Source organism: Heteronotia binoei, chromosome 1 (assembly GCF_032191835.1).
Source record: "Heteronotia binoei isolate CCM8104 ecotype False Entrance Well chromosome 1, APGP_CSIRO_Hbin_v1, whole genome shotgun sequence".
Lineage (NCBI taxonomy): Eukaryota > Metazoa > Chordata > Lepidosauria > Squamata > Gekkonidae > Heteronotia > Heteronotia binoei.
The window spans coordinates 183,167,106-183,179,311 of NC_083223.1; the positions used below are offsets into that span (position 1 = coordinate 183,167,106).

General features: G+C 39.8%; 1 protein-coding gene across 1 annotated transcript in view; it reads left to right on the forward strand.

Annotated features, from left to right (window-relative positions):
• Positions 1-3,371, forward strand: part of DAAM2 (dishevelled associated activator of morphogenesis 2) — a 349,542-nt gene extending 346,171 nt beyond the window's left edge. The window contains exon 26 of the mRNA XM_060245049.1: positions 932-3,371. Coding sequence (XP_060101032.1) covers positions 932-1,150 — 219 coding nt within the window. The 3' untranslated portion in view covers positions 1,151-3,371. The remainder of the gene's footprint in view (positions 1-931) is intronic.
• Positions 3,372-12,206: the final 8,835 nt, after the last annotated feature.

Here is a 12,206-nt window from a genome sequence, read left to right on the forward strand (position 1 = left end):
CATGTATTTATTTGTTTAGAATTCTATCCTTCCCTCCCTCCCTGCAAGTGGGCTCAGGGCAGGTCACAGACAACTATTTTACAAGAGCATTAAGCAATTATACAACTATAAATAATTAAACAGTTAAAAACAGGTAGTACAAAGATAATAAAATTATGCAGTGTAAAATCAATGGAAGCAAGCTAGGCCATAATCAAAACAATAAGGTATAACTTTATGGGGGCAACATGCAGCTAAAAGCTTCAGCAAGGGAGGCCAAATAATTGGGTGCCCACCACCTCTACAGAAGGCCTCGTAGAACAGCTTCATTTTACAGGCCTTTGAAACTATAATATGTCCCCAGGGCCCTGATCTCAGCCAGGAGCATGTTCCACCAGGCCAGGGCTAGGGCAGAAAAGTGGTCTGCCGAGCACAAGACTCTTCAGGGCACATATGGGGAGAGATGGTCCCTTAGATATGTTGGTCCCAGGCCTCATAGGGTTTTAAAGGTCAGTACCAACAGCTTGAAATCAATCTGATACTCAATTGGTAGCCAGTGCAATTGGCATAGCACTGGCTGAATGTGTGCCTGCATAGACGTTATAGCAAGCATGCTGCTGCATTTTGCACTAGCTGGAGTTTCCAGATTTATTTATGAATAAGATATGGCCATCACCTTAATGCCCTTAACCATATGTGAACTTTCAGAGCTATCTGGCTGGCCAATTGCTAGAAGCAGGATGGTGGAGTAGGTGACCACTGCTCTTGTGATTCAGCTGGACTTCTCTTAAATTCTCTTTGAGCAGAACTCCAGATTACGTTGATCATTAGGAATAATTTTAAACTGAGGCAGTGAATATAGGAGGGCATTTAAAGCTATCCTAAGGAATGAAGAACAGTATGTTTTCTGCTAAGTTGCTGCGAAATCTCAATCCATCTATCTTCCCAACAGCTAAAGGAACAACGAGAGAAGGAGAGGCGACAAAAGAAAGCAAAGGGCAGCAGCATCTCTGACGAAGGAGGAGGGGAGTTTGATGATCTTGTGTCCGCTCTGAGGTCAGGCGAGGTCTTTGACAAGGACTTATCAAAGCTCAAGCGTAACCGCAAGCGTTCAGGAAACCAGAGTTTGGAGACAAGCCGGGAACGGGCTGTGACTAAGCTCAATTATTAAAGGAGAGCACAAGAGAAGGATGGAAAAGCCAAGAGAACCATGAAAGAAAGAAGATCACAGCAAAGAGCCAGCAAGATTATGGAGACTGGCTAGTGTATTTTTCCAGGCGATGTGGCTAACCCATGGCTTTGTTTAATTTTCCATGTCCTCTCATTTTGCTGTCTTCCTTAGTCAACTAATTGGAAATGGTTCTAAAAGTGCCTCTGTATAGTCCAAGGGATTTGTCACAGTGATGTTGTTTTTGATGGATACATTTACCTTCTTGACACTTTCTGTGCAAATTCAGTTAAGCCCTAAACTGTTGGGTCATGGAAGCCAAATGTGAAGAGGATGGGAAGAACATGATTTACTCTGTGCCAAAGTATATTAAAAACCCACTCTCAGTCTTGCTGAGAAATGCAAGTCAATCTCAGGCTGGTTCTGAAACTCCATACTCCTTATTCATAGTTTGGCTTGGCATTCAGGAGTGATGGAATGGTTCTAGAGTACTACAGTTCCATTCTTCCACTGGATTTACAGAAGGCCAGTGATCAGAACCTGAGAAATGTTTTTGATCTCATGGATCGTGATGTTGTGACTTATGATATGCAAAGCAAGTGCTATTGTGTCAGAGGAAGTTGATATAACTGTTTAGCTCACAGTTATACAAACTGTTTGCAAAACTCTTTTTTTCTGAACCATTTGAGTCTTCAGGGATATATTGAGTCTTCAGGGATGTGCCAAGTTATGATAAATTGAGAAAGAATGAACCACATATTTTAAAACAAAAGTTTTGCCTTGGTGTTTAAGGAAGAGACACCACAGTTGGTCCAAGCCAGATCTGTTGTCATTGCTGAGCAATGTGGTCCATGAATAATCCCACATGCAAATCTGCATGACTTGTATTAGTGCAACAAAGTTGTTCATTGAACAGGAATTAAATAGACAAATGAAGCTGTTGGATGGTTGAACGTGGTAGTCATTTCTGGGTAGCCATAACTTCACTGGGATGAACTGGAGCTTTCATTTAATGGGCTGGCAATCTCAAAAGCTCACAATTCCTGGCAAGTGCTGCATAACGTTAATAATGGTAAATGCAGTTATTGGTTGGTAGCCCTGGAACTGAAGGACTTCTTCATTAGGTATGGAGAGATAAGGCTAAAAAGAATAAAACAGATGAAAGACCTAAATGTGATTCTTGAAAAGAACTCTGAAGATCACAGATAATAAATCCAGTAATAATTGATTATGCACACACACACACATACACACAAATCTAACGTGCACAGGAAAAACAGAGAAAGAGCCTTTGGTTTGGATTTCCTTACTGTTTCAGTGAACTCTTATGGTTATGCAGCAGTAGAAGTGGACCCTGCAAGATTTCCTGGCTCCTTTTTTAATGTGAACATTAGATTATCTTCCCTCCAGTGGCCAGAGGAAAATGAGGGGAGATAGGACTGGATACGAGACACTTCAACCATATTCTAGCAAAAGACTGCACTTAAGAAAGAAGGAAACCCACGGGATCCTGGAGAATCCAACAGAGGCTCAAATTGTCACTTTAAACTCCTGCTTTAGTTTGTCTCCAAATGTTATTTAATTTCAGGCTTAACCTTGAGTCTGTAGAGTAGCAAATTCCTGTATCTCAAGCACTGTCCAAACAGTATTCTATGCAAACAGTATTTAAAGACTGTAAGGGTGCGTGTATTTTTGATCATACAACGTAACCAAATACTCAGCTCTGGGGATAAGCAAAAAATAATAATCTGTCCAAACTGTAATTTTTTTATACTGTGTTTTGAGTTTCTCACCTCTAAATCTTCCCACTCATGACATTCCACAACAGGACGTTTCTGCTTTATATAATGGTGATGAGCTGGACTGTACATGGGCTGGGCACATTGCTCTCCACTTCATGACTTCTATTCTTAAGAGACCTCATTTGAAACACCTCATTTAAAACCTCTGTTTGTAAACAGACAGGCACCTTTTAAAGGGTTTTTTAAAAGCTTTCTTTTAGAGAAAAAAAACTTTTCCAGATTTTGAAGGTCTGTGCTTTTTGAGATATTTTTCCCTGGGTGGTTTTTTAAAGGAAAAAAGTGTATTTTTAACTCTTTGCTGCTCTCAGCAGTAGAGATGTGGTATTTTGCTTCTACTTGTGTCATGGACATTGCATTGAAGCAATATTTGCCAAGGCAAGGTTAAAATTTGCTAGAACATAAACTTTTGTGTTTTCTTCTGTGATGCTGCTTCTTTCTTTCTCTTCCCAGCCATATAGGCCCTGTAAACAGACATGATTTGTGAAGGAAAGTTCTCAACTTAAGTCTCCTGTAAGTAGAGGGAGAAAGTAAAATCTGGCCAAGCCTGTATCACATTAATTTGATTTTGCTCTTTCTCCTAATGCAACAACTGCTTATGGCTCAAATTACTTACTCAGATTACACAATTCTTATTTGCTGTGCCAAGGCAGTGGGATGGACTGTGTGACAGCCAGAGGGTTTTTACCAAGTTAATACCACAGTTCTATGCACACTTACACCATCTTAAGCTCACAGTGAGTTTCAACTGATGCAGCTCTGCAGAGGATACACAATTTTTTTACCATTCAACAAGTCATGCCCAAGAGGCTCTTGTTTCCATTATCATTTGCCCAGAGTCCTCAACTGGTCCCTCCCCCCCAATATCCTACACTATCCATAGCAATCTGCATCAAATTGGGCTGGGCTCCAGTCTAGTTCTGTTGGTGGAACTAGTGTTTATATGGCACTTCTATTGATGTCATCGCAGGGGACTCCAGCAGGTAGCTTGTGCATCCCCTAGAAAATCCAGGAAAAGATTGTAAGAGGATCTCCTCTAGGCATTTTTTATAAAAGGCTTTTGTTTCCTAGAATTTTTGCTTAGCTGATGAGCTTCATTTTTATTGCTCTCCATACTCCCAAGTTCTGTAATTAGGAAGAACAAAACTTGGTAGCATAGTGGTAGGCAATAGCTTGGAATATTTTCCATTTCTGAGAAATAGCTTTTATTAAAGAGAAGGTTGGTGACCCCTGTTTTAAGGATAATGGATCATTTCTTTGGGTCAAGCTAAGTGAGCTTGTTAGAGTCTTTGCAATATGTGTATAACAGTACAGCTAAAATGGAATCACGCTTACTGTAGGTTTCATTCATTTTTTTGTCAAAAAATTTGCTGGACTGGCATTTCTCTATTAATAAAATATGCCAGCCTATATGAATAGCTCATAAAATTAAGCTACCATTTCCAACAGAATGAACAGTTTGGAGGGTCAGAAACTGTAAAGGTAGGTGCAGTTGAGTTATAATACAGAAGACATGAGTGCTTATCAGGGACCAAAAACAACATCCAGATTGTTTGTTTGAGAGCAAGTGCCGCTGCTTTCAGCAGAAGTTATGACCATGTAAGAATTCCAGCCTTAGATGCAACCACAATGACCATCAGTACTACCGAACGACATTTGCTATTTTGATATGCCCACATCACTTAAGCCATCCACAACACATGCACTTGCGTAAATATAGCAGCTTAACTCTGAATACTCTTTCTCTGCGGATGGGGGTTGTACATTCTGTAGCTGGAGAGTGGATTGCCCTTCTCTGTCCATCTCTGGAAAGTTCCCATTTTTACTGAGTTTTCCCCAAAGTATCTAATGATTGGCTTTTCCTGGTTGCCTAGAAGGGGTTAACATACATCTTATCTCTCTCACCTGCTGTAGACTTAGCCTTTCACTGGACTCTTAGTTTAATGCCAAGCGGAACTTCTTCCAGCCTGAATCTTTCTAATGATCACATGATGACAACTCCTAAAGTCTAAGGTGTGTTTTCTGAGTGGCTAGATTCTGTATCTTATACTGTTTCTGAAGTGGCCCTCAGACATTCACCAAGGGTACTCATAGTACTTTCTCACTACCTTAGCAACTGTGGTTCTGAGTTCCAGTTCTGGTTGTCAGTTTCTAAGCGATGGACAGCATCTGCATCACTCCGGACTAGGCTGTCCTTTGACTCCTATAAAGGATAAGGCATAAATTTCATTTCCTCCTAAATCTACTTTTTAAGTGAAACAAATTGTGTAAGGAGTGCTAACTTCTCAGCAGCTATTCTTTCATTTGTATCTTTGTAGAAAGGTAGCAGTATAGTAATATTTTAGTGCCATCAAGGGCTGTTCTAATCCATCACTTTGCTTCAGTACAGATGACAGCTGTGGCATTCCATGCTCAGGATACCTACATACACATTCTGTCTCCGCCATTTCCTTTTCAGCATAGCTTCAAGAAAGGGGAGTCTACCAGCACCCTCCTCAACATCTCAGTCCTGGTTTAAATGTTACACTTACCCTGTGGAGTTTTCTGTTGTCATGTGCCACATTTGTTGATATGTAGAGGTTACCACATGTATTTGGCATGTTATGTTGTTCGCTTACTACCTCAAAAATTCCATGATGATTTGATAGGATTATTTTAACCCATGGCATATGTGTACATTATGCTCAGAGGAGACAAGGCCTTTTTAGAGACAGATTTTCTGCCGAGCCATTGTACTATGACTCCAAACCCTCTGAAAGAATAGAGACTATTTTGCCATCTCTGTGACTGTGGGTCTTTTCAAAATCACTGGCTTCTTGATGCAGCTTCAGTGATTTCCTTAGGAAGTTAGTACTGATTCATAGGATACAAACTGCCAGAATTTCATGAGAGAGGATACAGAAAGCACGTGATAATGGATTTTTTTTTTAAAAGAAAACATGAGTAAATGCTATAATCATGTGCCAACACACCTGGCAAGTACACCACACATCATAGCACTAACAAGGAATGAGGTAAGTGTAATGTTTAGACTGGACTTCACTGAGAGGTCCACTGATAGCATTTGCTACAGGAAGAAAGCCAGAACCAGCCAAGGATACAATTGGACAAAGAAAAGGGAGAGACAAGTGCCACTTGGCCAGAGCTCACCTAATTTAAGTTTATAGCTGCATATATGTTGGCAATATTCTCATAATGGGATGTGACAGGTGCAATCTCTTTTCTGTGAGGGTAGGTGTTGGTTTACAGCTATTGGCAATTTGCTTGTCTAAAGGAACCAGAAATCACCGTTTCCAGATTACACTCTTTGCCATGTTGTATCAGGTCTTCACTATTTCAACCTCATGTATAAGTACAGTAACAATCTACAAATATGTTAGAAACAGGACATAATACATATTTATCTTATCTTATCCAGTCTACCCTTTTTTAATCATGTCAACACACCTGGCAAGTACATCATAGCACTAACAAGGAATAGGGTAAGTGTAAAGTGTAATGTAATAGTGAAGACCTGATACAACATGGCAAAGAGTGTAATGAGCCTGCTTTGGCAGGGAGGGCGGGATATAAACTAAACTAAACTTATTTATTCCTATGAAGCCCTGCAATTATTGTGGTTGTGTAAATTGTTGCTAGTGTTCCTGCCCCCATCACACATGCAGCTTTTCAAATCACGCAAGTGACACAAAGGGATCTCCTGTATTACAGAAAAACAATTACAGAAAGTTTGCTCCTGATTAAGTCAAATGTTTCTTAAAGTATTGCTGATTAATAGTGAAAGCTGAATGCTAGAAATTCAAGCCAGTAGATTTACTGGTTTGAGAGATCTGAATTAATAAATTCCTTCCATCTTCTACAACAATTCTGTCTTTCTGAAAAGGCATTCCATGTGCTGCAAGGAACAAGAAAGCCAAATCCCCCCCCCCCCGCCCCGGTCCGGGAACAGTGTGGCAAGTACTTACTTCAGTTTGTCATTAGAAAAGTCCTGTTTCCATGGCCTTCAGAAGCACTTCAGTAACATGTTCAGTGTTTGAGACCAGGGTTATAGGAAAGGGTGAGAGGGGAGGTTATTCTAGAGATTACTTCCTCAACATTCACCACTTTGTGTAGACTTTTTTCCTATTTAGTCCGATAGCTTAAGAGCTTCCATGAAGGGAAAGGACAGTTGTATAGTTCTGTGATGTACATGATGTATGCAGGTTTTGTTTTTTTTTTTGTTTTTTTTTAAAAAAACATTTTAATTAAAAATTACATTTTTAGGGGAAACCTGTAAATGAAGCACCTCTATTTATTTTGCATTATAGTTTGCTATTTTTGTGTATACGTTACATTGCAGCTACGACTATTGAGACTACACCAGGGCATTAGAAGCAAGTAGGGCGTTGTACTTGGCAATTCTGAGACAGGCTGGATGAGGGGGTGGGTATGTCAACTTGTTATATTGCTCTTATGAGTGTGGTCATGCTTCTCCTGAAGAGCAAGTTTATCAAGTTCAGAAGAGCTTCAGAAACCATTCATCTATCCAGTAGAGGCCATCCAAAGTATCAGTGTCACTCTAATGCATACTACAATGCATAAGCAGCCTCTGAGTCCCTTGCGGTGGTGCTTGTTTCTAGCCTTAACTGAGGAGAGACAAGAACTGTCAGCCACATCTACAAGGTCCATAATATGTTGAAGACTTGCTGCTTAGCCTGTTTTTTCCACCACATTCTGTACTATAATGCAATATTGGAAATAGACCATGGTATGACCACATTCTCATTTCACCTTCAGTTGCTCAAGCTTAATACCAACATTTTGGTTCCATCTTCCTCAAAAGCAGTAACAAAGGCTTCCATCGCTATTTTGCCCATGCATATGTATTTATATTAGCAAAAAAAAAAAAAATCAAAATCACAGTTTTCTGAAGTGTACTCAGAGGTTAATAACCCTGCCTTAAGTGATGTTGTATATTTAGAGTGTCTCCTTCCACACTAAGAAAGCCCTACAGTGGGATGGTCTTGCTTCTCTAATGCTTTGGTGTCTCCTCATTTGTTGGTCAAATTAAAAATATAAATGAATTAAATGTAGAAAACCTGTAGCATCCTTTTTATCTGCACCTTTTTATAAGAATATAATGTAATACTAAAAAAAATAAAGATATATTGTCCCTATTTCATTCCTGTGAATTATTTTGTTAAGTGAACCAAACATAGTTAAACAATAAGCTCTCATGTACCCTTGCTAGGATTATTTTATTCTTCAACTCAAGCATCATATTATGTAACATCACCATTTTCAGGGTGAACTTTGAAATATTCTATATTTCATTATTTATTACTGACTTTAGTACATACAAACTCAAAACATGTACACACTCTCTCCTCGAGTTCCCCTAAAAAATGCATCAAGACCGCCTAGAGTTTTCTCCGAGATATCCTCATAATCTTCCACAAAGTTTTCTGATGTACTTCCAAACAGCCACGTCCAGTGCTTTTTACAGTGTTTAGAGGCATAGCAAGGGAGGATTCCAGAATGCAGAAAATAAAGGTAGACATAGGCATTGCTAGGTCTATGAATACTCTGTCTCACCAGCAATCCAAGGTTCAATCATTTAATTGGTTTGGAATATGTGCAAAGAGAAGCACTACCTCTTACCAAACAAGATATTCTTCTTTACTTATTCTTTCCTAACTTAGTCATCTCAGGTTTCAGCTACAGCGGTCTGCATATCCCTTACCCACTGCTAAGCACAAACAGTTGGTGAACAAATAAATTCTGGTACTGAGACAGAACTATAACCCAACAGTGTTGATAGAAGAAGCCCCCAAACCTGCAAACTTAATCTAATTCATCCTCCTTTACTTACTGCCAGTTTTCTTCATTAAGGGTCTCCCCCTTCCCATGACCCAAGGATGTGTATTAGTTTATAGAGTGCAGGAGGGATAAGTTGGTTAGGCACTGAAGCCATTTTAGTTAGGCAATGCCAACCCAAACCAGAAACTTCCAGATCCAAATTGTGCAAAGGAAATTAACTCAAAGCCAGAGAGTAAATCCAGTAATTTTCTAAGACAGAAAATTAAATGAGTCAATAGTTAAGTAACAGTTATTAATTTGTTGAGACTGAATCACAGATTGTCAAATTCCTATCAATTCTCAATCCAAACCTCTACCCTTCATAGCACTTTCAGAATGGCTGAATGACCCTATCTGCCTTTATTACTCTCTGCCACCTCCAAAGACACTCAGGAACTGGTGGTAAGGTAGCCAGCTGTTTTACAAGTCCCTGCAATTTTCACCTTAGCAGTTTAGTTCTCAGCAATAGATATTAGTATTATAAAAATGTTTGCCTGTTGATTTTGGCAGATCCTGTTGTTACTGAAGGCACAAACAGCCACATAATTTTTTCCTGATCAGTTGGCTATCTTAAGTAGGGCAGAATAAAGCTCCACAGTGCCAGGATGCAGTAGGATGGGATAAGCTCCTCCTCTTTTTCCATGGAAGGACAAAAGCATTTGGCAGCAGAAAAACCATCTCAATAATAGAACTGGAATTGAATCCATGAACTTGAAAAAAAAAACTATTGTCTTTTCACCCTCAAATCACACAAATGGAGCTAGATGAATTCCAGTTTTAAAAAGGAACAGACTAAATAGCAAGCACAGAAGACTGCCTTTGAATAATTACTTTTACAAATGGGATGAGGCACATTATTTACCAAAAAGAGATATGCTATCTTTCTGCTGCTAAGATTACTTAAAAGGTTACCAGCTCTTGACCAACACAGAATGGAATCTAAAGCAAATCTAAAGTGCAGACTATCATCTCCACAGGCAGAATCTTGCCAGCATATTTTTTTACCTGCTGAAGTTTTGAAACACCTTTCAGAGGCAGCCCCACGTAGAACAGAATGTGGTTTGCCATACCATATTTCATGGTGGCCAGACCCTTGAAGAGGGTACAACTGATCCTGGATGTCAAGTAGCAAAGTCATTAGCATCAAACTAATTTTGATTGTTTTAATTATAGAATGAGTAATTTTAAAATGTGTAATTTATAATATGTATTGTTTTAACTGTTTGTAGTGATTTTAGGTTGTGAGCCACTCTGAGCCTGCTTCGGCGGGGAGGGCGGGATGTAAATAAAATAAAATAAAATAAAATAAATGCCTGCTCCTTCAGGAGCAAAGTCACACCTCCTTTGTCCAGAACTGGCTGAATACTGGACCAATGTCACCAGCTCTCAGGTCTTCCTTTGGATTGAGCTCCAGTCTGTCAGGCTTCATCCTGCCCGTTATTTTTTAATAATAGTTTCTGAATGTCTGAAGGGGAGGTAACACAAAGTGGAGAATCCTATATATAATGAGATGTAAGTCCCCAATCCTCTCCCAACAGCTTCATGTGGATACTTTTGATTCCCCCACCCATGTAATGTCACAAGCAGAATTAATTGCACAAAATGAAGCAATCCAATTTGCTTCATTTACTCTATAGACAGGATTTTCCTTAGTATGGAATATGGATGGATCCTCCTCTCTTTGGTTGCATTATGTGATCTTTTGGCAGTGATTTCATTATGGGAGGAGAGGAAGCATGAAGTCGTTAGCATGTTTTTATTTCATTGCAGTGATAAATCTGCCATCATAAAAGATGCTAATCAGGCCTTAGATTACTAAAAGGGCCATGGTTGAATGCAGAGCTCAGCTCATGCGTTGCATTTGTGAACTCTCAAATTGCATGAACCCAGGAATTCTAAGCAGCAAAGCTGGAACTCAGATAAACTGTGGCCAGGATCAGAGAAGTCATTGATTGGCCTGATTCTGCTTCATAAAGGCAGCCTCTTAAACCTTAAAGACAGAGTTTCTTTTTCCAGGGTTCAATCTGGCAAATACAGAGCAGAGAAATGTGTTTCAGAAGCAACAGCAGTATCTTTGCAGGCCTTGTTCTGTTCACTGAGTAGATCTCCCTCTTTCTGCATTCCTGCCAGATGTATTTAATTTTAGCAATAATGCTGTCTTGGGGCATCTTTTCCCATGGAATGCAAGTTTCAAAGTAAATAAATAACAGCTTGTTGATGTGGAATGACTGCTCAAAACCATACAGCAAGATGCACAGCAACCAGTTAGGGCCTGGTTAACTCCATGTGGTACCATGTTAAACAGATGCAATGGTTCTGCAGTGTTAGCCAAATTGCTGGGGTCACCTCTTTTGATGGGGGGAATTAGCAAGAGGTACAGCCTGGAAGCTGATCTTTTACCAATAACACGAAGGTCCGGGATCAGAAGGAAGGAAAGGTCCCCTGTGCAAGCACCAGTCGTTTCTGACTCTGGGGTGATGTTGCTTTCACAACGTTTTCACGGCAGACTTTTTTACAGGGTGGTTTGCCATTGCCTTCTCCAGTCTTTTACACTTTCCCTCCAGCAAGCTAGGTACTCATTTTACTGATCTCAGAAGGATGGAAGGCTGAGTCAACCTTGGGCCTGCTACCAAAGAACCAGTTTCTGCTGGAATCAAACTCAGGTTGTGACTCGTGAGCAGAGAGTTCAGACCACAATACTGCAGTACTGCTGCTTTACCACTCTGTGCCATGGGGCCACCTTCAGAAGGAAGACTCCAGAGTTAAAAATATTTAAAATGTTTACAATATATAAAAATATAATCACACATAAACAATCAAAATACACACAATCAAGAGGCTAGGAAATCAGGGGTGAGGAATAGAGATTTTTAGGAATTATACTAGGTGTGGTCCAGGGATCCATGAAGCAGAGGTGGTGAATGTGGAAGTGACCCAAACAGTGTTTGGGGGTGCAAGTCTCTAGCTGGACAAGACACACTTAGCATGTCCAGAGTGTCTCCTTAAATAGGCAAAGAACATAACCTGGAGCTATGGCTGGGTGTGTAAAGTGGTTTAAACAATACCTTGATGGTTTTTGGAGATCTTAACAAAAGCAAGGTCTGAGTTCTCCCAGGTGTTAGACAAAAAGTGTAATGTTCTGTTTGCTCAGAGAATGGAGCCAGGGTGAGATGAATAGATTCCCAGTTTAAGACAAAAGGATGAGAATGACCCTTAACGTTTGTCATGAAGGGCCATTATGGACTTAATGTTAGATATCAGTTTGGTTTCAATACTCTGAGAAGTCAAGAATGAAAACAAAAGATTTCGGCAACAGGGTCTGTATTAGCATGGAGGTAAAAGATGCTAAATTGTAGCAGGAAGAAAGATTAGCCATTAGTTGCTAGCCAGAGATGAGCGATACTTTACCTTCGAACTCTTTT